A 24,531-nucleotide genomic window follows, 5' to 3' on the forward strand; every position below is an offset into this window, starting at 1 on the left:
GGGGTTTCCTCCTTGTGGAAGCCGCCCAGCCCCCAGCAGTGCTGGCCCCTGGCTCCGGCCGCCACTGTGTCTCTGCTCAGGCTTGGGAGGTCGGGGCCTCCGGGTGGGGGGCACGCCCGTCCCTGTGCCCTTGGGTGGAGGACTGGCTGAGTCTCGCTGACCTCGGGGGCTCTGGAAGCCAGCTGGCCCCAGGAGGGGTGCGGAGCCTTCCACATGCAGACCCACCACCCCCAAGCCAGGCCTGAGCTCAGGGTCTCCCTCTCCGCCCTGTGGAGGAGCTGAGCAGGGCAGCCAGGCCTGAGCTCAGGGTCTCCCTCTCCGCCCTGTGGAGGAGCTGAGCAGGGCTGAGTGGGGAAACTTGTATGGAAACTGTGCTCTGCTGGCTTGGCCACGGGGAGGCGCCTTTCAGGGCCGTGGAAGCTCCCCACTCTGGCTTCCTCAGAAGAAAGCTTGAGTAGCCGTGTGCTCGGGTCCCCTCCCAGGTGGAGCTGGAGGTCACGCTGCCGGGAGAAGGGAAGGACCGCATCTTCAAGGTGTCCATCAAGTGGGTGTCCTGCGTGAGCTTACAGGCGTTACACGATGCACTTTCGGGGCGGCTGCCCAGCGTCCCCTTCGAGACGATCCAGGCCCTGGACGTGGTCATGAGGCATCTGCCGTCCATGAGGTGAGGACCGCCTGTGGGGTGGGGGCCGGAGGAGCAGGAGGGTCTGCCTCCAATGCCTCTGTTTCCTGAGAACGTGAATCTGCTCTCCCAGGATGCTCTGGGCCTGGGGGTCAGGGTGGTGGCACACACGGGTTTATAGGACGAGAGCAGCAGCAGTGCCTGTCAGGAAAACGCACTGGCGGAGTCTCAGTCGGGCACACACAGTCCCACCGGGGAAAGAAGAGCTGCCCAGGACCCCCAGGAGCTGCACTCACCCCCTTCCTGTGTCCCAAGACAGGCACACACACTCCCTGACTCCGGGCGCGTGGTCACTCCACCCGGCACGTGAGCTAGGTCCCGTCTCTTGGTCGCCCGTGCACCCGTGTTCCAGCGCTGTGCTCAGCTGGCCTGCGCCACGTGGGGGAGCCTTTGAGGGCCTTGGGGGTTTCCCACTTTGGCTCTGTCCTCTGGTGGTTTTCCCCCACTTATCACGGCATTTGAACCTGCTGGGACACTTGGACGGCTCGTAATTGACCACACAGAGGCTCGAGTTGCACAAGTGCCCTTGCGGAAGCTTGGGCTTCTCCTGGGGTCGCCTCTTCCTTCCACATGCGTCCCGCACAGTGGGACCTCAGGAACTGTGTGAATGATTAAGTATAAGAAAGAACACTTGAAACTGAAATGAACCTCCAAACTGCGCTTTCCCAACCCTGACCAGAACTCTGAGATGTGAGTGTAAGAGGAGGCGCCTTGAAGAGCCGGGTGGGTTTTCACAGGGGACCCTGCTGTTCTGCAGACAGAGCAGGCTGTCCGTCAGGGCAGGGGTCCCCACCACCCCCAAATGTAGTCTGTCACTGCTCGGAACTGTTGCTGGGGGAGAAGGTAGGTAGGTGAAAGTAAAACAAAAACAACACCTAAGGGTTGTTGCCAAAGTGTCAAATCCATTTTTTAAGTGAGCAGCAGGAAGTGCTGTGATTGTTCCCCACCCCCCGAATCCCTCTGAATTAATCACCATTACCTTTATCATCAGGAAGAAAGTCTTTGGGAAAAGTGGAGAAAGAGGCAGGATGAGCACATCTGAGGGGAGGTCGAGAGCGGGCTGCATGTCCTGGGTGGTGGCTGTGTCTACAGGCAGCAGGGTCTTCCCTTGGGGACTCTCAGCCATACCGCAGCTGCTGACTGCTGCCCTGAGAGTGTGGGGGCCTCTAGCTCTGAGCCCTGGCGGGAACTGGCCCTGGGAGGGGTGTGGATCCTTCCACACGTAGACCCATCATCCCCAAGCGAGGTCTGAGTTCAGCGTCTCCCTCTCCGCCCTGTGGAGGAGCTGAGCTGAGGGAACGGGCGTGGCCCGGGGGCTTGGTCTACGAGAGGTCCTTGGCCTCAGCGCCAGACTCCCTGAGGCCCGGGTAGGGCCTGTCCAGCTGGCCGACCGTGGCCACCTGCACTAGCACCCCAGCCCACTCCGCCCAAGAAAGGTGTGATGTGCTGGCTGCAGACAAGGTGCCGAGGTGGGAGGGTCCTGTGGGAAACGGGAGGCAGGACCAGGCCACGTGCCCTCAGCTCTCAGGGGGACGTTCTCCCGCGTGTCCTCCACATGTTGGCCATCCTCAGGGTGTGTGCCCGCCAGCCCCCCTAGACGAGGCTCCTGTTCCAGGTACACCCCCGTGGGCCGCTCCTTCTTCACGGCATCTGAGGGCTGCTCCAACCCACTGGGCGGGGGCCGAGAGGTGTGGTTTGGCTTCCATCAGTCCGTCCGGCCTTCTCTCTGGAAGATGATGCTGAATATCGATGGTAAGCAGAGCCCCGGTGCTAGGGTGGGGTTCAGGAGCAGGGCCCCTGGGGCCAGTTCTGCATGCACCTGCTCGTGAGCAAGGGCAGCAGCGCTGAGGCTTGACCGTCAGAGCCTCTGCAGGGTCCCTTCCCCAGACAGTGGCTCGGTGCTGCGGGGGCTCCCAGCTGCCCTTGGTGTTGGATAAACTTCAGCGAGATGGAGGCCAGGAGGTGGTCAGAAACTGCCAGAAAACCCACGACTTGTGGCTGTAAAGCCCAGTTTTACTCTCAGAGGTGACCTTAGCCTCTGTCAGCCCCTAGCGCTGCCCTGGCTAGAGTGGGCAGTGGCAGTCCGTGCCCCAGCGCGAGTCCCCACTGCCACACCCCCGTGCCGAGTCCGCTCCATGGTCAGGGGGTGCGGAGGCCAGGTGCCCTCCTGCCTGGCCCGGGGCTCGGCCGTGGAAGGGGCTGCACCAGGCAGACCCCGTCACGTCTGTGCTCTTCTCTTCCCGCTCACAGTCTCGGCAACAGCGTTCTATAAGGCACAGCCAGTCATTGAGTTTGTTTGTGAAGTCTTGGATTTTAAAAGTATTGAAGAACAACAGAAACCTCTGACAGATTCCCAAAGGGTCAAGTTTACCAAAGAAATCAAAGGTAAGCAGCTGCCTGCCTTAGACCCGAGGGGCACACGGCCAAGGGGGCCCACATTTCTCCTTGGAGGCAGGGTCAGTCAACGTCAGACTCGTCAACACAGGGACAGGGTGGCCCGTGATGTCTGAGCGCGGAGCAGCCCAGGGCGGCAGCACGACTTAACCAGCGTCTCAGACGTTCCAGAACGTTGGCTCCTCTCTACTTGGGGTGTCTGTACACATCAAGCTTGGTCTCCACTCAAGGAAGTGCAGTCCAGGGCACCGTGGTCGGGCTGGGCCCTCCTGCCCGCCATCTGGTTGCTGAAACGCCCCGGAGCCTGGCCGTCAGCACCTGTGCTTCCCGGGGGTGTACAGAGGCCAGCAGCAGGGCTTTCTGCTAAAAATAGCCCCTCAGGAAGCACAGAAGGCCATGGGCGCGGACGCCACGCTCTCAGCGGAGCCCACGTCGTCCACTGTCTCTGAGCACAGTCCTCGGGCTTCGCCACCCCTGGGCCGGGGGCACCCCTGCGGGTGAGACAGCCCAGCCCCAGGCCCTGTGGGTCTGCGGGTGATGGTACCCTGAAATCCAGTGGTCTGTCAGTGGGGTGTGGTGACAGGCCAGGCCGAGTCTTGATGCTGAGGCCCAGCCGCTCTGTCCCCTCAGGTCTAAAGGTGGAGATAACGCACTGCGGGCAGATGAAGAGGAAGTACCGCGTGTGCAACGTGACCCGGAGGCCGGCCAGCCACCAGACGTGAGTGCCCCCAGCTCCCCCCAGCCACCGCACGCGAGTCCCCCCAGGCTCCCCCCCAGCTCCCCCTAGCCACCACACGCGAGTTCCCCCAGGCTCCCCCCAGCCACCAGACGTAAGTGACCGTCCCTTCAGACTCCCCCCAGCCCCGGCCTCCTCTGTCACTCACAAGTCCAGACTCTGCATGGTGACTTCTGGAAGTGCGCCTTTGGCTTAGTCGATCCATACTTCACATCGTGGGATGAAATTATAAAATCCCACCTGTTGGAGGCAGTAGCGGGGATGAGATTGGATGTGGTGGGGTGGGTGGGGACTCCTCGGGGTGGCTGGGGACTCCCCTGGGTGGGTGGGGACTCCCCTGGGTGGGTGGGGACTCCCCATCAGTTTTCCTGAATGTCACCAGTGCGACAAGGGCTGTGTGGGCTCACTGTCCAGTCCTCTGCAGTGAGCAGGGGCCGGGCAGGGTGGTGGGCGCGAGTGGACACTGCCTGGACTCGGCCTCTGCAGGGTGCCCTGTCACAGCACAGGCAGGCGGGGTCCCCGTCGAGGTAGCAGGCGTCCTGGCCACACGGGGGCCCTGCTGTCTAAGCCGTGTGGCCCCCTCACCCCACCTGGGGCCTCCTGGCTCTAGTGGGGACTTGTTAGTTTATTTCGTGATCATTCCAGGAGAAGCACCTGGTGTGTCGCTGGGCACTGGTTATAGCAGGGCACCCAGGGCCTCGTGCAGCAGGTGGCCAGGGTGAGCCTGTGTCCTGGTCCCCGTGCCCGGCACCCTTGGCCCCAGCCCAGCCTGTGTGACCGCAGAGGCCCGAGCAGACGCTGCTTATCCCTTTTGCCGTCCTGTCTGGAAGGTCTCAGATTGTCTGGGGCGGGCTCATGGAGCACGCAGCCTGTGAACAACTTTCAGAGTCGGTGCGAGGCGGGCTGGAATGCACACAGGCCGTTCTTCCTGGCTTTGTCTTTGTCCGGATCCTTTCCAAGTCCCCTAGATGTAGGTGTCTCTTGTGATTACTGCATATCGTGAGTGGGGGGGTATTTTTCCCTTTCTGACTCTGGAGATAAAACAAAAGTTTGGGACTTGGGTATGTTCCCAATGACCCAGAGGGCATGGTGTGGTTTTGACTGCTTTGGGTGGCCCTCCATCTCCTCCATCCCTGAGAAAGCAGACCCAGGAAGGCTGCGTGAGCAGGTGCGTGCGGCCCGCGGCGGGCTCCGGGCCTGAGCCGTCTCTCTCCCCTAGGTTCCCGCTGCAGCAGGAGAGCGGGCAGACGGTGGAGTGCACGGTGGCCCAGTACTTCAAGGACAGGCACAAGCTGGTTCTGCGCTACCCCCACCTCCCATGTTTACAAGTCGGACAGGAGCAGAAACACACCTACCTTCCCCTGGAGGCAAGCCCCCGCCCTCTGTCTCTGTGTGCTGGGCCCAAACTTTGTGACTCCCGCCACTGTGGGACCTCAGGCAGGTTCACAGACGTGGTCTAGCCTGTTTTCGCATTAATAATAAGATGGGTTTGGTAATTCATAGGATTTGTGTGAAGGTCAAGATCATGTGTATGTGTGCCCAGCAGACCCCTGGGACAGGAAGTGTAAAATCCACTACTTTGGATTTTGGAGTTTGAAGAATAATCGCCCGGGAAAAGATCAAATACTGAAATGGAGATCCGAGTTCTAACTATTTTCTGTTAGTGTTCTAAATTCTCAGTGCTTGTCCAGTTGCTTGAACATCTGGGCCATGGTTGGGTTTTTCCCGTCTGTGTCCAGAAGGTAGACAGCTTCCCTTCCCAGGAAGCTCTGCTAACGCTCCTGTCTGAGGACTGGGCCCACACAGCCGTGCTGAAGCCCCAGGCCCGCCCGCCCTGCAGCTGTGTCTCTTTCCCTGCGCAGTCCCCGGGCTCTGTCTGTGTTACACCGGGTTTTCTTCGGGGGTTCTGCTGTGGACCGGAGGGCCTCCTCGGGGCTGCCGTTCCTGGTGGATCTCAGGAACCAATCCCCGCCCCCGCCCCACCAGTGTCTGTGCTCAGCCCAGACCCGCCCGCCCCCCGGCCCCTGCTGACCCCAGCTCCCGTGTCTCCTCGCAGGTCTGCAACATAGTGGCAGGACAGAGATGCATAAAAAAGCTGACCGACAATCAGACCTCAACCATGATCAGAGCGACGGCCAGGTCGGCCCCCGACCGGCAGGAAGAGATTAGCAAGCTGGTGAGCATCCCATCGTGGGTGCCGGCCTCGGGTGGGGACGGGGTCCCCGGGCATGGCACCCTGGTGCTCTGGACAGACGCGGCTTCTGGAAGGAAGCAAAGATCGCCCCCCGACCCTGAGCCTCTTCTCTCTTCCCTTTCAAGATGAGAAGTGCCAGTTTCAATACAGATCCATACGTTCGTGAATTTGGAATCATGGTGAAAGACGAGATGACAGACGTGACCGGACGGGTCCTCCAGCCGCCCTCCATCCTCTACGGGGGCAGGGTAGGTGGTGCGCTGGGCGGGGCCGCTCTGCTGGTGCTGGGGGTGTGTGCCGAATGCTGACGGTGAAGCAAGAGCGTCCAGCCCCCTTCCCCGCCCCTGGAGGTGCAGACCATGGTCAAGGAAGAGTTCTAACCCCCTTCCCCGCCCCCAGAGGCGTCGACCACGGTCAAGGTAGAGTCCTTCCTGCTCCTGTGTGAACCTGTAACAGCTGTTGGGCTTCGTAGAGGACTGGTTTCCTTGAACCTTTAAAGTTTCCTGAGTCCCCCTTTTGCTTTTCTAAAGGTAAACTTTATTACCCCACCAGACTTTTAAAGCCATCGTTCTTTGTGTGAGGGGGATGCGGTCAGTGATAAATTGTCCACAAGTTCCCTGCTGCCTCTCTGCTTTCTAACTGTTGTTGGGGTGGTATTTGGGCACAAGTACCTCAGTTTAGTTAATGCAAATGTTTGACCTCTGGCTCTGGTCAGTATGGTCCTGACCCTTGAGCCCCTTAGGGCTCCTGAGAAATTATTCTTTTCTCCTGGGCTTTTCTCCAGCAAGGTGGTGGGTAGGCGGGGGGAGGTGGAGCGCAACTTCAAAGGTCACAACTTTGGGAATTCCCTGGCGGTCCAGTGGTTGGGACTGGATACTTTCGCTGCCGGGACCTGGGTTTAATCCCTGGTCAGGGAACTAAGATCCTACACACTACGTGGCCCCAAAAAGGAAGAAAACGCGGAAGTCACGGTGCTTGTCCACCAGGGAGCACCGTGGGAGCCTGCGTCCGCCCGACCTGACTGCTCCACCGGGGGGGCAGGGCCTGTAGCAGGCTTTCATTTTGTTTTGTTTGCGGGTTTTTCCCTTTCTTATTTTAAAATGCAAGTTGTATTTATGAAAATGTTTAAAAGTTCAAAAAATGCAAAGAATTATAGGGGAAAATACCTCTTTTTTCCCCACATCCCAGCTGATCTCCCAGGAGGCAGTTCTCTTTGTAAAATCACCCTAGGGATTATCCATGTGTTTTTTTTACTCTTTCTTGTGTGCATAGCAATGTATTAAATACCCTTCTATACCTTGCCCCTTTTAACTTACTGTTTTCTCTTAGATCACAAGGAGGTCTTGGAGTGCGTATGACACGTGGCTCCCTCATTGTTCTAGAGTGTTGCTAGGTAGTCCCCTGTGGGGGGTATGCCCCCTGGGCCGTGGGTGTTTGGGGCTGCTCCCTGCTCTCTCCAGGAAGCCTCCTGGCTCCTCCTCAGCACCCTTGTGTGCCTGGGAGCCCAGACACTGCACCCAGGGCACCTTCCTACCTTCCTGCAGCCCAGTGGGGAGGCGAGTTCCCCTTTGCCTGCCAGAAGGGGTGAGTCCTGGTAAAGCCAGGACTGCAGGTCCTGCGTCTTTAGTGAAGGCAGGAGGCGTCTAGAGAACAAAACAGCTCTTTAACCTTGCAGGAATGTTAGAATCCTAAGGATTCGAAGTTTTTCATGCTTCTAAATGAACAAATTTTCCAAATCTCTTAACCATTATAGTGGGAGCAAACAAGTCTCATCACGGGCCCTACCCATTGTCCTGTCAGACAAAACATTAAATGTCCCCCAGCAACATTCGCTGATGTCTGGGGTCTGACAACAGCCCACCATGGTGGTGGCTCTCTCTTACAGAAGGAGGCTGGCCAGAGTAGGGTGCTAGTTTAGAAAAAAATATGAAACAAAAACATTCATTTCTGTAATGTTTGACTTTTACTGTATACTTGTATTACTTTAATAAGAAAAAGAAAGTGTTTTCCATTAGAAAAACGGAGTAAATGAGCACAACTCAGACACACTGAGTCCCGCAGGGCCTTAGGCCCACAGGCTCTGCTCCCTCCAGCGGCCCTTCCTCCCGGTCCCTCGAACTCCAGCATCACTTGGAGGCAGCTAACAGATTCCTTAGGTGACAGTCAGTGTTGAGCCCTGGTCCTTTCTGGTGGAGAGATGACAGAATCAAGCAGACGCATCATCTGTTGTTTCTGTTCTCAAATGGGAATAGCTTGAACAACGGCAGGCAGTGGGGAGCGGGTCACAGGGGGCTGTGACTCGGTCCCCACTGGCTTGTCCGCCCCCAGGCACGGGGCTGGGAGAAGCGCCCTGCTTCCGTGCCCTTCCCTGGCTGCCCTGGCTGGTCCTGGAGGAGGGAAAATCCTTGTTTCTGAGACAGAAGGCCTTCCTGTTCCTCCTGGCTACCTGTGAGGGTGGGTGGGGCTCTGGGCCCTCCCCGCTCCCCCTCCCGCCCCTCCATCCCTCTGCCCATTTTCCAGCCACCCTCCGCCCAGCTCACCTCCCCCATCCCACCTCTCCGTCCCTCCGTCCTTGGTCTATGCATCCGTCCAGCCCTCCTGTGAGCACTGGTGGCCCCCGCAGGCCCCCACAGCGCAGACTGCTCAGCGCTGGAGGCTGCACACAGGCTCGGTCCTCAGCCTCAGGAGGCGCCCTCTGCTTGGGGACCAGCCACAGCGAGGACAGTGACAAAATCCAGGGTCAGAGGACTGTTTTCTTCTCACTCTGAACGTCTCGCCATTTGCAGAATAAGGCGATTGCCACCCCAGTCCAGGGCGTGTGGGACATGAGGAACAAGCAGTTCCACACGGGCATTGAGATCAAGGTGTGGGCCATCGCCTGCTTCGCCCCCCAGCGCCAGTGCACGGAGGTGCACCTCAAGTAAGGCTGCCGGCCGAGCCCGTGGTCCTGGGGGGCCGTGGGGAGGCCTGCTCCGAGGGGCTGGGGCAGGTCAGGCTCTCCGGGGAGGGCGGGGCTTGGCAGAGGGCGTTGCTCGGGGTGGGCCGTCAGGAAGGGGGAGCTTTGCTTCTCAGACTTGTGGGAGTGAGTGTGCAGAGGTGCAGCAGGTTATGTGAGAAACAAAACAGTGAATGACGGCAAGTGTACGGTGAGCATGAAAGTCGCTCACTCATGTCCGACTCTGCACCCTGTGGCCTGTAGAGTCCAGGGGGTTCTCCAAGCCAGAATGCTAGAGTGGGTAGCCATTCTCTTCTCCAGGGGATCTTCCCCACCCAGGAATAGAACTGGGGTCTCCCGCATTGCAGGCAGGTTCTTTACCAGCTGAGCCACCAGGGAAGCCCAAATATACTGGAGTGGGAACCTCTCTCTTCTCCAGTGGATCTTCCCTACCCAGGAATTGAACCTGGGTCTCCCATATTGCAGGCGGATTCTTTAGCAGCCAAGCCCGATAAGTGTACCAACTAGAGGCAAAGAAGAAAATTGTATTTACTGAACTAGCACTGTTTTTAAAAGCACTTTAGATTCACATTTCTATATCAGACCAACCTGACGCAGTGTCAGACACTTTGAAAGCAGCACCATAAACATGGAGTTTGGTTGCTCATGCTTCTGCAAGCAGCTAAGACCTAACAGGGAACAGAAGGTGCCTCCCACCTCCCTTGGGCGGGAGCAGGAGGGGCCCACAGAGCAGGGAATCGCTGGTGGGCTTCTGAGTGGGCCTTGGTCCCAGGGAGCTGCGTCTCTCGGTGCTCTGGAGAGCTGGCATGAGGGACAGAGCCCTTTCTCCCACACCGCCGGCAGAGAGAGCGGGGCGAGTGGGGTGTACAGTCTGACCTCAGGCTGCCTCCCCCGCTCCTGTCTGGGGCCCTTGTGTCATTCTCCTGGCGCCAGATGGCCCCAGGGCAGGTGCACCCGTGGGCGTAGACGCAGAGACGCGCTCATGGGTTTCTTTAACTGCACTAACAGAGGTTGGGTGCTAACTGGCTGGGGTGGGTTGGCGTATCCTTGCTTCATTGTAAAAGGCTGGGATGTTTCTATCCCTGCACTTAAAATAGAAGCTGTGGATCTGTCTCCCCAGCCCCGCCTGTAACGGGCGCAGCTGCTGGTGCTACTCTTAACTGTGGGCTGTCTTGTTTGCTCCCATGACCATGTCATCCGAGTCCAAGCTGCGTGCATGGGATAAACCAGGGGAATCCAAAGGGATAGTCAGTTCATGGCTCTCCTTGCCCTGACAGTGCTCGGCGTCTGCGGGCAAGTGGGCGGCAGCTGTTTGTGCCCGACTGTGAAAGAACAGCCCTGTCGCTGCCTGGGAGGGTCACAGCTGGTGGGGGTGGCGGGGCCACGATGTGGCATCTCCTGTTACATCGTGACTTTCCGGCACCTGTGTGCTGAGCACATGGGCAGCCTCTGTGCGTTGTCTTGTTGAAACAGCCACGTCTCGGGCTTCAGCAGGGACTCAGAGCTCAGTGAAAATGGCTTGGGGTCTGGATCTGTTAACACTGCCCTTTCTTGGGGCCTCTGGTGGGTCTGGATCATTGGCATTCTGGGTTCTTCTTCATGTAACGACCCTGCTCCTCCAGGTCCTTCACGGAGCAGCTCAGAAAGATCTCGAGAGACGCGGGCATGCCCATCCAGGGCCAGCCATGCTTCTGTAAATATGCCCAGGGGGCGGACAGTGTGGAGCCCATGTTCCGGCACTTGAAAAACACGTACGCTGGCCTGCAGCTGGTGGTGGTCATCCTGCCGGGGAAGACCCCCGTTTATGGTAGGTCTTGGTGCCACCCCAGCCCTGGCCCTACGGATGCGTGGTGAGGCCTCCGCCACACCCAGGGGGAGCCTGTGTCTGAGCGAGACCAGGTGGTGTCTGATTGTGGCCACACATGTGCCCAGGGTCACCTTGGCAGTGTTATCTGAGGCCCCGGTTCCCCGAGATGGGCATCCCGAGGGGGTGCGGGATGCGGCAGGCGTGCGGTTACCTTGTCTGCTGCCGACACAGACTTCGACTGGATGAGAAATGGTCACGTGATGTGCACGCAGTAATCCCCTCAGGGGGGATGGGGCAGTCCTCTTGTGAGCCGTGCCATCTCAGAATCCTCTGGGATTTGATCAGAGTCCTTTCTGCCAGAAGGCCGGTTGCACTTCCACCTGGCTCAGAGTTTCCAAGCCCTGGGATGGAGTCCCAGGCGCTGGTGGGGAAAGCTCCCGGGTGTAGACAAGCGATGGTGAGACGGGGAAGTGGGTGCATGTGCAGACGTCTGCGGGAAGCCCGGTGGGAACCGGAGGCCCTGTGCAGGAGATGTGTGGGCACCACGGGGCAGAGGCAAGAGAGGTGCGGTTGCCTCACTGACTGGCTTCCCCTCTCCTATGGGCTCTGCGTCCACGAGCGGGAGGAAGCCCAGGTGACTCTTCTCGCAGGGTCTCCCGTCTCTGCTGGCCTGTCTAGGGAGCAGTTGCCCACTCGCTTCACAAGAGAACCCAGAATGGAGGGGGGTGTAGGCCTGGAGAGCGCTTTGGCATCAAGTTTCTATGGCCAGGGACTGAGGATTCACGGGTTTATATTTTTAACTACTCGAGCATTTGCTTGCTGTTTCGAGTGCCTGGGTTCCAACCTGGCCCTGTGCACACTGCCCTGTCAGCCTGGAGAAGTTGCAGAAACGCCCCTGACTGAGAGCGGGCCTCCCTGAGCCAATGGGGGACGCCCTGCAGCTGGCACAGAGTTGGGTCTGGGCTTGGCCGCGTGTGCGGCAGGCGCGCGGGGTGGGCAGAGGAGCGCCAGGGAGCCGTGCTGAGCACCCCGTTCTCTCGGCAGCCGAGGTCAAGCGTGTGGGAGACACGGTGCTGGGCATGGCCACGCAGTGTGTGCAGATGAAGAACGTGCAGAGGACCACGCCGCAGACCCTGTCCAACCTCTGTCTGAAAATCAACGTCAAACTGGGCGGCGTGAACAACATCCTGCTGCCGCAGGGGAGGTGAGGCCGGCCCTCCGCCATGCATGGGGCAGCTGTGGTGACGCCCTGGGCAGGGCGGTGCCGAGGCGGCTCTGCTCAGCTATGCCGAGCGCTGTCCCGGGCTTGGCAGGCGCAGGAAGTGAGTGGGACGAGGGTCTTGGCTGCTCCTGGTCTCGGGGTCCAGGTCCCCTGAGGACCGATGCCAGCCCAAGGAGAAGGGCTTTCTGACCCCATCCAGAGGTGGGTCCCGCACGTGAGGTGTGGCAGCTGTGTGGCCAGTGCCATGTAGACAGGAGGGCCACACCAGCGCCCCAGGTGCCCGACGGTCAGCTCCAGGACGGGGCTTCCAGAGCACGAGGTGGCGCTGTTGGCCCCAGGCCAGGGCCGGGCACTGGGGGCTGAGCAGCCATGATTCAGTGGAAGGGGGCCCAGAGCGTGAGGGCCTCACGGGGGAGGTGACACGGTGCAGACTGGGCACTGGGGGCAGGGCTGTGTGGACACCGGGAGCAGCCTGCTCCAGAGGGTGCAGGCCGTGCAAGGGCCTTGGGGCAGCCTGCCTGCCGGGAACGTGGCAGTCATTCTGCTCAGAGACTGAGGGGCGAGCCTGTGGGGGCCTGGCACTCGCTCCAGGGGAACACAGCCGTGGGGGGAGGCTCACAAGTGCAGGTGTAGCCCCGCTGACCTTGTTCTGAAAGGCGACCCCAGCTCTGGCCCGCCGGCATTGTCCCAGGAGAGCTGCTGGTGGGAGCTAGGCCGGGGGTGCCCAGAGCCGTGAGTGGAAGAGGAGTCTAGATTGGCCCACCCTGGGCTGTGGGAGCGATGAGGTGACGCCAGCTGAGGCAGGGGTGCAGGGGCGGGTTGGGGGGAGCCTGTGCTGGAGAGCCTTGTTCAGGGCCCCTCACGTGCGGGTGGTATTAGAGCTTCTGGGCTGGAGAGCACCGTGGGGTGCAGTGTAGACAGGAAGGACGGCCAAGCCTGGGCCCTGCGGGGTTCAGGGTTGGAAGGTCGTGGAGGGAAGGGGAGCCCGTGCGTGGCCGCCACATGGCACCGACCAGCCAGGTGTGACAAGGTGTGAGGCTCTCGGCCACAGGGCCGGGGGACGTGTGCAGGTTGCAGGTGACCTTGCAGAGAGCAGTCCTGTTGCCATGGCAGCACGAGGCCCCGTCTGGAGGCAGGAGACGGGCTCAGCTAATCCCAGAGCTCTGCCACAAGGCGAGCCGGGGAGCCGGGGGCAGAGTGGACTGTCCAGTGGCTGGTGTGGTTGTGCCGGTTCAAGGTGTGAGTCAGAACTGCGTGTGTGGGTGCACCCGGGACCCGTCAGAGGAGGGGGAGGGCAAGAGGAAGAGCAGTGGGTACCTGGGGGGCTCAGCACAGGGCACCTGGGCAGCACGTGAGTCCGGGAGGAGAGAAGGATGAGGCATCAAGAAGGCTCCCGGTCGCACAGCCGGTGAGGCTGGGACCTGCCAGCTGTTGGAGAACCAGGCCCCCAACACCGCCTCTTTGGGGAGGTGACTGCTGGAGTGTGGCCAGCATTTAGAAGATCCTGGGAGAACAGCCTAGCTCCTTGCTTCCCTACTGGGACACATTCATCCCCCGAGAATATGTGGCTATGTCTGGAGACATTGGGGTGTTGGGTAGAGAGCAATGCGGCTGCCAGGCGCCCTGCAGTGTGGCCGCAGGTCCAAGGTTGGCTGCAGACCGTGGACTCTATGGACGCGATTATCTTGGAAACATTCAGTCATCTCCCCGAGGAGAACCCTCCTGTCCCTGGGCCCGGCCTCAGCGGCCGTCCACACCTGACCACCCTGGTGCAGTGTACACCTCCTGCAGCCTCTCCCGCTCCGGGTCGCTCTGAAGCAGGTCTCACCCTGAGCCTCTTTGTCCCCACAAGGTGTTCTCTGTCTGTGCCAGAGAGATGAGGAGTCTTTACAAGCAGAGCCCCAGAGTAGCGCTGGTGCCCGTGTCCTGAGAGGTCCGGGTGGCGTCCCCGAGCCGCGGCCCCTGACACTCGCTTCCCCCGCAGGCCTCCGGTGTTCCAGCAGCCCGTCATCTTTCTGGGGGCAGATGTCACTCACCCCCCCGCCGGGGACGGGAAGAAGCCGTCCATTGCTGCCGTGAGTATCGCTTCCCACGTCCCTCTGTCCATGTGTGTTCCTGCCTGCCCAGCATCTCTGTGATTGATTAGCGATGAAAGCGCAGTGGCTCGGCCCAGTGCAGCCCTGTGCCCAGCACGCTGACTGGGTCCCGCTGGTTGGCACCTGCAGGCAACTGCTTTCAGGCCGGCGTTCCTGGGGGACACTCCTCACTGCTGGTGCTGGGAGTCTTAGGGTGTCGCGTGTGGCTGTGCACCTGGCTTGGGGAAAACAACGTGCTTAGTAGAGTTTTGCACGCTGTCAGGCTCTCCAGGGGCCACCTCTGAGCTGATGTAATTCAGCCCCATCCGATACAAGCAGAAGAGGGGTTCTGAACAGTCGTGAGTTTTTTATTAGGTCCCTTGGGTAAACTTACATTCTTGGGGACGCATTCACATACCCCAGGGCCGCACACACAGACGCCGCGTAAAGGTGGTGGGCTTGCCCGTGACGGGCCCTCGGCACCTGCTGACCCCACCGCCCGCAGGTCGTGGGCAGCATGGATGCCCACCCAAACCGCTACTGTGCCACCGTGCGCGTGCAGCAGCACCGGCAGGAGATCATCCAGGACCTGGCGGCCATGGTGCGTGAGCTGCTCATCCAGTTCTACAAGTCCACGCGCTTCAAGCCCACCCGCATCATCTTCTACCGCGACGGCGTCTCCGAGGGGCAGTTCCAGCAGGTGGGCGCCACCGCGCTTCCTCCGCCCTGCTCTCCGTCCCTCTGCAGGAAGGCGTCTCGCATTTCTGTTCTGCCCCCAGGTTTATCTGGTCACTGTGTGGTAGGCGTGGGGGGTGCGGGGTGGTCAGGACCCTGCGGCAGGAGGGGAGGAGAGGCGGGGGCAGGGGCCAGAGTCGAGCGAGGCCAGTCCAGCAGGTTCGGTTCAGCACGCACCAGACAGGGCCTGTTCCGGCTCCACGCTTTGCCTCCTAGGCTGTGGGGAGTCTGGGCTGGGGGACTCGTTCTGGGGGCCAACTCTTCAGGGGAGGGGAGAGGAGAGACAGGGGCCAGTATCCTTGTACCCTAACCCCTGGTGCTACTCAGAGGATGGTAGGCATCACAGCAGGTTTCAAGGTGGGAATGCTTCTATTTTCAGTTCATTTCAGTCAGTGAGTCACGTCTGACTCTCTGCAACCCCATGGATTGCAGCACACCAGGCTTCCCTGTCCGTCACCAACTCCCTGAGCTTGCTCAAACTGATGTCCATCAAGTCAGTGATGCCATCCCACCATCTCACCCTCTGTCATCCCCTTCTCCTCCTGCATTCAACCTTTCCCAGCATTAGGGTCTTTTCCAATGAGTCAGTTCTTCGCATCAGGTGGCCAAAGTATTGGAGCTTCAGCATCAGTCCTTCCAATGGATATTCAGGCCTGATTTCTTTTTAGGATTGACTTGTTGGTTCTCCTTGCAGTCCAAGGGACTCTCAAGAGTCTTCTCCAGCACCACAGTTCAAAAGCATCAATTCTTCGGCATTCAGCTTTCTTTATGGTCCAACGCTCACATCCATACATGACTACTGGAAAAACCATAGCTTTGACTAGACAGATCTTTGTTGGCAAAGTAACAGCTCTGCTTTTTAATATGCTGCCTAGGTTGGTCATAGCTTTTCTTCTAAGGAGCAAGCATCTTTTAATTTCATGGCTGCAGTCACCATCTGCAGTGATTTTGAAGCCCCCAAAATAAAGTTTGTCACTGTTTCCATTGTTTCCCCTTCTCTCCGCCATGAAGTGATGGGACTGGAAGCCATGATATTTGATTTTTGAATGTTGAGTCTTAAGCCAGCTTTTTCACTCTCTTCTTCCCCTTTCATCAAGAGGCCCTTCAGTTCCTCTTTGGTTTCTGCCAAAAGCGTGGTGTCATCTGCATATCTGAGGTTATTGATATTTCTCCCGGAAATCTTGATTCCAGCTTGTGCTTCATCCAGCCCAGCGTTTCTCATGATGTACTCTGCATTATAAGTTAAATAAGCAGGGTGACAATATACAGCCTTGACATATTCCTTTTCCTATTTGGAACCAGTCTCTTGGTCCATGTCCAGTTCTAACTGTTGGTTCCTGACCTGCATACAGATTACTCAGGAGACAGGTCAGGTGGTCTGGTATTCCCATCTCTTTCAGAATTTTCCACAGTTTATTGTGATCCACATAGTCAAAGGCTTTGGTATAGTCAATAAAGCAGAAATAGATGTTTTTCTGGAACTCGCTTGCTTTTTTGATGATCCAGCGGATATTGGCAATTTGATCTCTGGTTCCTCTGCCTTTTCTAAAACCAGCTTGAACATCTGGAAGTTCATGGTTCATGTATCGCTGAAGCCTGGCTTGGAGAAGTTTGAGCATTACTTTGCTAGTGTGTGAGGTGAATGCAATTGTGCAGTTGAGCATTCTTTGGCACTGCCTTTCTTTGGGATTGGAATGAAAACTGACCTTTTCCAGTCCTGTGGCCACTGCCGAGCTTTCCAAATTTGCTGTCATATTGAATCCAGCACTTTCACAGCATCATCTTTTAGGATTTGAAATAGCTCAGCTGGAATTCCATCATCTCCACTAGCTTTGTTCGTAGTGATGCTTCCTAAGGCCCACTTGACTTCGCACTCCAGGATGTCTGGCTCTAGGTGAGTGATCATACCATTGTGGTTATCTGGGTCATGAAGATCTTTTTTGTACAGTTCTTCTGTGTATTCTTGCCACCTCTTCTTAGTATCTTCTGCTTCTGCTAGGTCCATACCATTTCTGTTCTTTATTGTGCCAATCTTTGCATGAAGTGTTCCCTTGGTATCTCTAATTTTCTTGAAGAGATCTCTAGTCTTTTCCATTCTGTTGTTTTCCTCTATTTCTTTGCATTGATCGCTGAGGAAGGCTTTCTTATCTCTCTTTTCTATTCTTTGGAACTCTGCATTCAGAAGGGTACATCTTTCCTTTTCTCCTTTGCCTTTAACTTATCTTCTACTCCTAGCTATTTGTAAGGCCTCCTCAGACAGCCATTTTGCCTTTTTGCATTTCTTTTTCTTGGGGGTGGTGTTGATCACGGCCTCCTGTACAATGTCACGAACTTCCATCCATCGTTCTTCAGGCACTCTTATCAGATCTAATCCCTTGAATCTATTTATCACTTCCACTGATTTAGGTCATACCTAATGGTCTGGTGGTTTTCCCTACTTTCTTCAATTTAAGTCTGAATTTGGCAATAAGGAGTTCATGATCTGAGCCACAGTCAGCTCCTGGTCTTGTTTTTGCTGACTTAATAGAGCTTCTCCATCTTCAGCTGCAAAGAATATAATCAGTCTGATTTTGGTATTGACCATCTGGTGATGTCCATGCGTAGAGTTGTCTCTTGTTTGTTGGAAGAGGGTATTAAGTATGACCAGAGCATTCTCTTGGCAAAACTCTGTTAGCCTTTGCCCTGCTTCATTTTGTACTCCAAGGCAAAAGTTGCCTATTACTCTAGGTATATCTTGACTTCCTACTTTTGCATTCCAGTCCCCTGTGACGAAAAGGACATCTTTTTTTGGTGTTAGTTCTCAAAGATCTTGTAGGTCATCTCATAACTGTTCAATTTCAGCTTCTTCAACATTCATGATTGGGGCATAGACTTGGATTACTGTGATGTTGAATGATTTGCCTTGGAAACGAACAGAAATCATTGTGTCATTTTTGAGAGTACATCCGAGTACTGCATTTTGGACTCTTTTGTTGACTATGAGGGTACTCCATTTCTGCTAAGGGGTTCTTGCCCGCAGTAGTAGATACAATGGTCATCTGAGTTAAATTCGCCCATTCCAGCCCATCTTAGTTCGCTGATTCCTAGAATGTCGACGTTCATTCTTGCCATCTCTTGTTTGATCACTTCCAATGTGCCTTGATTCATGGACCTAACATTCCAGGTTCCTATCAATATTGTTCTTTACAGCATCGGACTTTACTTCCATCAGCAGCACATCCACAACTGGGTATTGTTCTGCTTTGGCTCTGTCTCTTCATTCTTCTGGAGTTATTTCTCCACTGATCTCCAGTAGCCTATTGGGCACCTACCAACCTGGGGAGGTAATCTTTCAGTGTCCTATCTTTTTACCTTTTCATACTGTTCATGGGGTTCTCAAAGCAAGAATACTGAAGTGGTTTGCCATTCCCTTCTGCAGTGGACCGCATTCTGTCAGAACTCTTCACCATGACCTGTCCAGCTTGGGTGGCCCCACACGGCATGGCTCATAGTTTCATTGAGGTAGACAAGGCTGTGGTCCATGTGATCAGTTCAGTTAGTTTTTCATGATTGTGGTTTTCATTCTGCCTGCCCTCTGATGAAGGATAAGAGGCTTATGGAAGCTTCCTGATGTGAGAAACTGACTGTGGGGAAAAACTCCGATTTTAAACCTGAGGAAACTGGGGATCAGACAGGTTTTGTGGCTTTGATAGCCACAGGCTTGCTTAGTGGTGGAGCTGGGTTTTGGACTCGGCTCAGCACCTAGGCTAGTAGAGTTTGTTTGCTTGTGTGTCTTTAAGTAGATTCTCTCCAATCCAGAAATAAGTTGTTGGATTGATTGGTTTGTGTGTGTGTTTCCCATCATGCCTTCAAGTCCACTGTGGATGGTAGCACTTAGAACATTCCAGACACCATGCTCTGCTTGTTTATGCATTATCTAACCTAAGCCATTTAACCACGAAACCTGGGAGCCATTTGCTCCATGATAGAAGTGAAGAAACAGGCTCAAAGAGACAGAATCACAACAGCTAACAGCAAGCTAGTGGAGCTATAAGACTTAAATATGTATCAAACGTACATGTGATAAAGGGAGTCATTTTAAGGTAACAAGAGGCCCCAAAACGTAGCAGTCCTCAAGCATGTCCTGCTTCCTTTCCTCAGGTTCTGCACCACGAGTTACTGGCCATCCGTGAGGCGTGCATTAAGCTAGAGAAGGACTACCAGCCAGGCATCACGTTCATCGTGGTCCAGAAGAGACACCACACACGGCTCTTCTGCACCGACAAGAACGAGCGGGTGAGCGTCCCTGGGCCCCCCATCCAGCCTGCCGCACCGACGGCCTGGTGACACAGGCGTCCCAGGCTCGTGGGGACCAGCCACAGGCACTGGAGCAGGGTTCTCCTCAGCTTGGGGAACAGTTGGAACCTATAAACCCCACAGGTTGGGATGCGTCTAGGGGGGTGACTTTTATCCCATATAGAAATGACCAAAGGTGAAGCTGCAGAGCCGGTGAGCAGCTGTGGTCCTAGACAGCGTGGCGTAAAGGATGAGGTAGAATGTGGGGAGGTGGGAGCCCTCAGGGCAGCTGGGGTGAGCAGCTGTGGTCCTAGACAGCGTGGCGTAAAGGATGAGGTAGAATGTGGGGAAGTGGGAGCCCTCAGGGCAGCTGGGGTGCTCCTGGAAGGGGGCCTGGGACCTCTCCAGGGATCTAGTCTGGAGGAGCATCCAGACTCCCTTACGCTACCTGGCTTCTCCAGAGTAAGAACCGTGTGCGAGCAGGAGGCTCGAGACTTAAAGATGCGACTGCTGAGAATTGTCCACAGCTGGGGAGAGAGAGGATTCCTTAGATTAAAACACTGTTCCTATTCCTAACAGGAGAATAAAAGTAAATCCATACCTAGACACATTGTCCTAAAGCTGCATGGTGTCCAAGTAGCTGCATAAGATAAAAGACCTCCCGGAAGGGAAGGACATTAGGTCAGGCTGCCCACAGCAGGGCTGGACACTGGGGGTTGGTTTCCACGTGGAGCAGTCCCCTGAGGCCACCTGGCACCACAGTGCTGAACATGCTTCTGGCCTAAATGAAAGACATAATGCAAATTGAGAGTTAGTGGTGAGGAAAAGGGACGGATGGTCTCCTGACAAGATACGACTGCTCTAAGCGCGGATGGATCTCATGCCATGGCCTAAAAATATGTAAAGGTTAAAAGGTGAAGCTCAACGGGCAGAATTTCAGCGAGAAATTGACAAACACACCACTAGAGAGGTCTGTGTTAACAGACCACTGTCAGAAAGTGAGAGAGGTACAAGTCAGTAAAGACTGAAAATGGGAAGAGTGGAGGAGACAAGCTGGGGCAGACAGAGCCCTGCCTGTGGTGGCCGAGCTCACGCCCAGAGCGGAAGCACGAGCTGGCCTCAGGCGGTCTCAGAAGATGGCCAGACCTCACCCTTCTACAAACCACATTTTCCGTTACACAGTTTTAAATCCGTAGTAGAAAAAAGCATAAGAAAGCTTAAATTTTTCAGCTGATTATAAGGAGCACATGCACTAAAAAGGTGAAGAGAATAATCAATTGTGAAATGATCAGAAATGAACGAAAAGGAGAATTTCATATCAAACCCTGTGCAGTGCAGCTAACGCAGCACTTATGGGTGAGAGTATAGACACAGCTGCTGTGTTGTAAAACTAGAAAGACAGCCATCAGTAAGTCTGAAGCCGCAGGAAGGATGTCAGCCCCAGGGGTCGAGGCACAGCTGAGGAGCTGGTGTGTGCAGCCCCCCTGCCACCTCAGCCTGCAGACCTCTCTTGCCAGGAGTCAGGGGGATCAAAGTCAGCTTTTTCCTGCACCCCACTTTCTCGAAATAGAAAATAGTGAACTAGAAAATGAATCGCCCATAGCACAGATTAACACAAGTGAGGCATACTTCGCTGAAGATTATATAAACCAATCAAGACTGAACAAAAGAGAGAATACTTGTGATGATGTTGGGAGCAGAGAGGGGGTGTTATTTGAATCATACTGGATAACAGCTTCATGATAGCACGTTGGAAAACAGGAGAAACAGATGCAAATACTCAGTTGTAGAACGACTTCAGTTACCAGAATCAGCTGAGGAGGACAGTCCCAGTCATCATCCCAAAGGCATCGGGCCCAGAGAGTTTTACGGGCAAACTGTACCAAGGCGTCACGAGTAAACCATCTTAATGTGTGGCACAGGCTGGGGAAAAAAGAGAAACTACTTGGCTTATTTGATGAAGTTCGTCCAGAGGTTTTTATAGGCAAGTTTTAATAAACCTTCAGAGAATAATCTTCTAGAAAGAATTTCAGAGGACAGAAAAAGTCTGGGGGATTCACATTAGGAGCTTAGCCTGATAAAATCACCAAACGTTGTCCAGGATGTGGGTGCTAAGGTGAGGAGCACAGGGTCTGGAGCCAGAAACCCTGGCTCCAGTCCATCCCTGCAGCTTCCGGCTGCTTGACCACAAGCTGTCAGCGCCTCTGCCTGGACTGCCTCGTGAGAGTGCTGGGAGGGTGGCTGATCTGACACACAGCACTCAGCACATGGTCAGTGCATCGTTAGGCTGAGGATTCTCCTGCCCTTTGGACAGGAGTGGAGACGGATAGCCAACTTGGAGCACAGTTTGGCAGTTCTAGAGATCTGCCCTGGAGAAACCCACATGCTAGCATTCAGGGGGACATGTGTAAGAATATTCTGGCAGTGTTGTTTATAATAGTAACAAATCTACCTGCTAACAGAAGAGTTTGTGGTGTGTTTATATACTGGCATTTACATACCAATGAAAAGTAGTAAAAAAACAAAACAGTAATAAACATTATCTGCCAAATGACTGTTTCTCAAAATTGCAATGTGGAACAAACACAGCAAGTAGCAAAATGCATAGGATACATGTATACAGGTTTTAAATGTGCAAAGTAACACAGTATAATGCTAATGGAGGCTCAAATATGTAACAAAAAGTGAGAGCTTGTGTGGGAGTAGTGAAGTCTAGATTTGAGACTGCAGCATTGAAGGGGGTGCAGAGGTAGGCACTCTTCTCAGATATTTCCTTTCTTTTTCACGTGTTTCTGAGGCATCGTGCACACATTCAGCAAGTGCTTGCAGAAGGTACACAGGGGTTATATGGGCGATTTTCTCTTGTATGTGATGTCTCTGCTTTTTAATATGCTGTCTAGGTTGGTCATAGCTTTTCTTCCAAGGAGCAAGTGTCTTTTAATTACATGGCTTCAGTCACCATCTGCAGTGATCTTGGAGCCCCCCAAAATAAAGTCTCTTACTGTTTCCATTGTTTCCCCATCTATTTCCCATGAAGTGATGGGACCAGATGCCATGATCTTCATTTTCTGAATGTTGAGCTATAGTCCTGAGCAAATGCACAGTCCAGCTTAAGGCCTTAGGAATAGACGACAGTGTGGCTGAGTCTTGTTTGCTTGCTTGCATCACTTTGCCGTCCCCAGCCGCATCTAATGGGCTCTTGTGTTGCTCAAGGTTGGGAAAAGCGGAAACATTCCAGCAGGCACAACCGTGGACACGAAAATCACCCACCCAACTGAGTTTGACTTCTACCTGTGTAGTCATGCTGGCATCCAGGTGAGGACAGGGGGTGGACAGTCTCAGTGTGTCTGAGACGTCATGCATGCATTCAGCAAACGCTTGCAGAGCACAGGCCATGTGCCAGGCACTCGAGTGGGCACTGGGGACGTGGTGGTCAGCAGTGAGTCTGGGGCTCCGGCAGTCCTGAGGGGAGGCCGGCGGGTGATCACTGGACCGTGGGGGCTCAGCACCATGTGGTGCTATCAGGGGGCAGGAGAGATGAGGTCCAGTGGCGAGGGCAAAGGCCTGGCAGGCTCGACAGGACCAGGGGCGTCCCTGTGTGCCAGGGCTCGGCGAGCACTCGGGGGTCAGGGGACTAACTGAGGGGTGGGGTCGGCCTCGCATGCCCACCTCACAGGTGAACAGCAGGGCCACATGGGCATGCCTTGTCCCTCCCAGTTAAGAGACCCGCAGCCTGCCAGGAGCCATCCTGGGGGAGCGATGCCCTGTGCGGCCATGCCTGCTGTCAGCACTGTGCCACCCCGATGCGAGGCTGTGCCCTGTGGGAGGGGGGCTCCTGGAGGAAGGGCTGAATTCCCCTCCTGAGGGATCTGATCTAAACTCGGAGGATCACTGTGGACTCCGTACTTTGGACATTCCATGGGAACCACACTCTGCCAAGGCCCTGGAACAGGGCATGGCCAACTGGCCGTGGGTGCGTCCAGCCTGCAGCCTGTGGGCACAGCCGAAGGCTGAGTGGGTTGTACATCTTTAAAGCGTTGTTGAAAAGGAGGAAGAGGAGTGTGGCTCAGAGAATGCGGAGACTCCCGTGGTGTTTCCTGTGGCAGCTTCCATGTCCGGCGGGCACCTCGCCCATACCGGCCACCCGGTGTCCATCACCATCTCTTTCCTGGCCTTCCGCCTCCGGGTGGTTCTCCGGCCCTCCACGGCCTCCAGTTCGGTTGCAACCAGCCTTCCCCCTTGCTTTCCTGCGCAGGCCCTCTCCACTGAGGGGATCTCGCTTCTGAGACAATCCTGTGACAGGACGAGCCTCTGGGGCCCAGCCCCGCCCTGTCCTCAGCACAGCCTCTGACGCTGATGCCCCGCTGCCCGTGGGCCCCGTGACCACCCCGGGTTAAAAGTGGGTGCAGACTGTGGCTCCTCAGAGGACAAGCAGGCCTGACTCCCACTAGCTCTGGGAGCCTGAGCACAGACGGTGGAGGCAGCAGCACCCGAGTGGGGGCGTCAGGAAGGACCAGCCGGCTGGGTCATGTGGCAGCCGGAGAAAGCCTTTCCCCCTGCTGACCGGCCATGGGTGCCCTGCCAGGCAGGGCAGCGGCCCTCGGGCACCCCCACTTTGCGGGGGAGGAAGGGGGTAGGTGACCAGCCTACCTCCTTCAGTTTCAAATGTTTCCAGACTACACACACTGCACAAAATAAATACATGATCAAACTCCTATTTAAAAGGCAATAATATATAACTTATTAGAGATTTTTTTCTTGTCTCTATAAATGAAACATCGTAGAGAACCTAAGGTATACAAATATTGTCCTCAGAACAGCTTCTTCTGTATTTTTGTCTTTCCTATGATTTCCTGTGCACAAGTGAATATGTGTGTGGTCTGTATTTTACCAGTAGGCGGTCATTTGATGATACACTGTAAGTAATAGAAACCTCTTCTCGTCACCGTGCGTCCTCCGTGACGCTTGCGCTGCGGGCGGAAGCACGGCTTCTCAGCACACCTGGGCAGGTGAGTCCTGGCCCCTCTGGTCCGTGTCTGCCTCTCACCCTCTGACCTGCTTTCAGGGAACAAGCAGGCCCTCGCACTACCATGTGCTCTGGGATGACAATCGCTTCTCTTCCGACGAGCTGCAGATCCTCACCTACCAGCTGTGTCACACCTACGTGCGCTGCACACGCTCCGTGTCCATCCCGGCGCCGGCATACTACGCTCACCTGGTGGCCTTCCGGGCCAGGTACCACCTGGTGGACAAGGAGCACGACAGGTGAGTGGCATGCCTCTCCTGCCAGGCTCGTTTCCGCAACAGGCTTCGGCAGCTGCTTTTCCAGAGTGGGACACGGGGTCCCCAGTGGCTGGAGCCGATTGTTACGCAGACACCCAAAAGCCAGCATCTTCGCCGCCACTCGCTAGCTGTGTGGCCGTCTTGCCAGAGGGCTGGTGTGTGGTCCTCACTT

The 24,531-nt window shown here is 55.9% G+C and overlaps 1 protein-coding gene across 2 annotated transcripts in view; it reads left to right on the forward strand.

Annotated features, from left to right (window-relative positions):
• AGO2 (argonaute RISC catalytic component 2) overlaps positions 1–24,531 on the forward strand; it is a 93,749-nt gene that overhangs the window by 57,467 nt on the left and 11,751 nt on the right. For both annotated transcript variants that reach the window (XM_027560762.1, XM_027560763.1), the window contains exons 4-18: positions 483–664; positions 2,298–2,434; positions 2,933–3,067; positions 3,707–3,794; positions 5,032–5,179; positions 5,869–5,988; positions 6,132–6,254; positions 8,793–8,926; positions 10,585–10,769; positions 11,814–11,973; positions 13,976–14,066; positions 14,572–14,766; positions 18,942–19,076; positions 22,290–22,391; positions 24,142–24,341. In XM_027560762.1, the coding sequence (XP_027416563.1) occupies positions 483–664; positions 2,298–2,434; positions 2,933–3,067; positions 3,707–3,794; positions 5,032–5,179; positions 5,869–5,988; positions 6,132–6,254; positions 8,793–8,926; positions 10,585–10,769; positions 11,814–11,973; positions 13,976–14,066; positions 14,572–14,766; positions 18,942–19,076; positions 22,290–22,391; positions 24,142–24,341 (2,135 nt within the window). The remainder of the gene's footprint in view (positions 1–482; positions 665–2,297; positions 2,435–2,932; positions 3,068–3,706; positions 3,795–5,031; positions 5,180–5,868; positions 5,989–6,131; positions 6,255–8,792; positions 8,927–10,584; positions 10,770–11,813; positions 11,974–13,975; positions 14,067–14,571; positions 14,767–18,941; positions 19,077–22,289; positions 22,392–24,141; positions 24,342–24,531) is intronic.

This window comes from Bos indicus x Bos taurus, chromosome 14 (genome assembly GCF_003369695.1).
Source record: "Bos indicus x Bos taurus breed Angus x Brahman F1 hybrid chromosome 14, Bos_hybrid_MaternalHap_v2.0, whole genome shotgun sequence".
Lineage (NCBI taxonomy): Eukaryota > Metazoa > Chordata > Mammalia > Artiodactyla > Bovidae > Bos > Bos indicus x Bos taurus.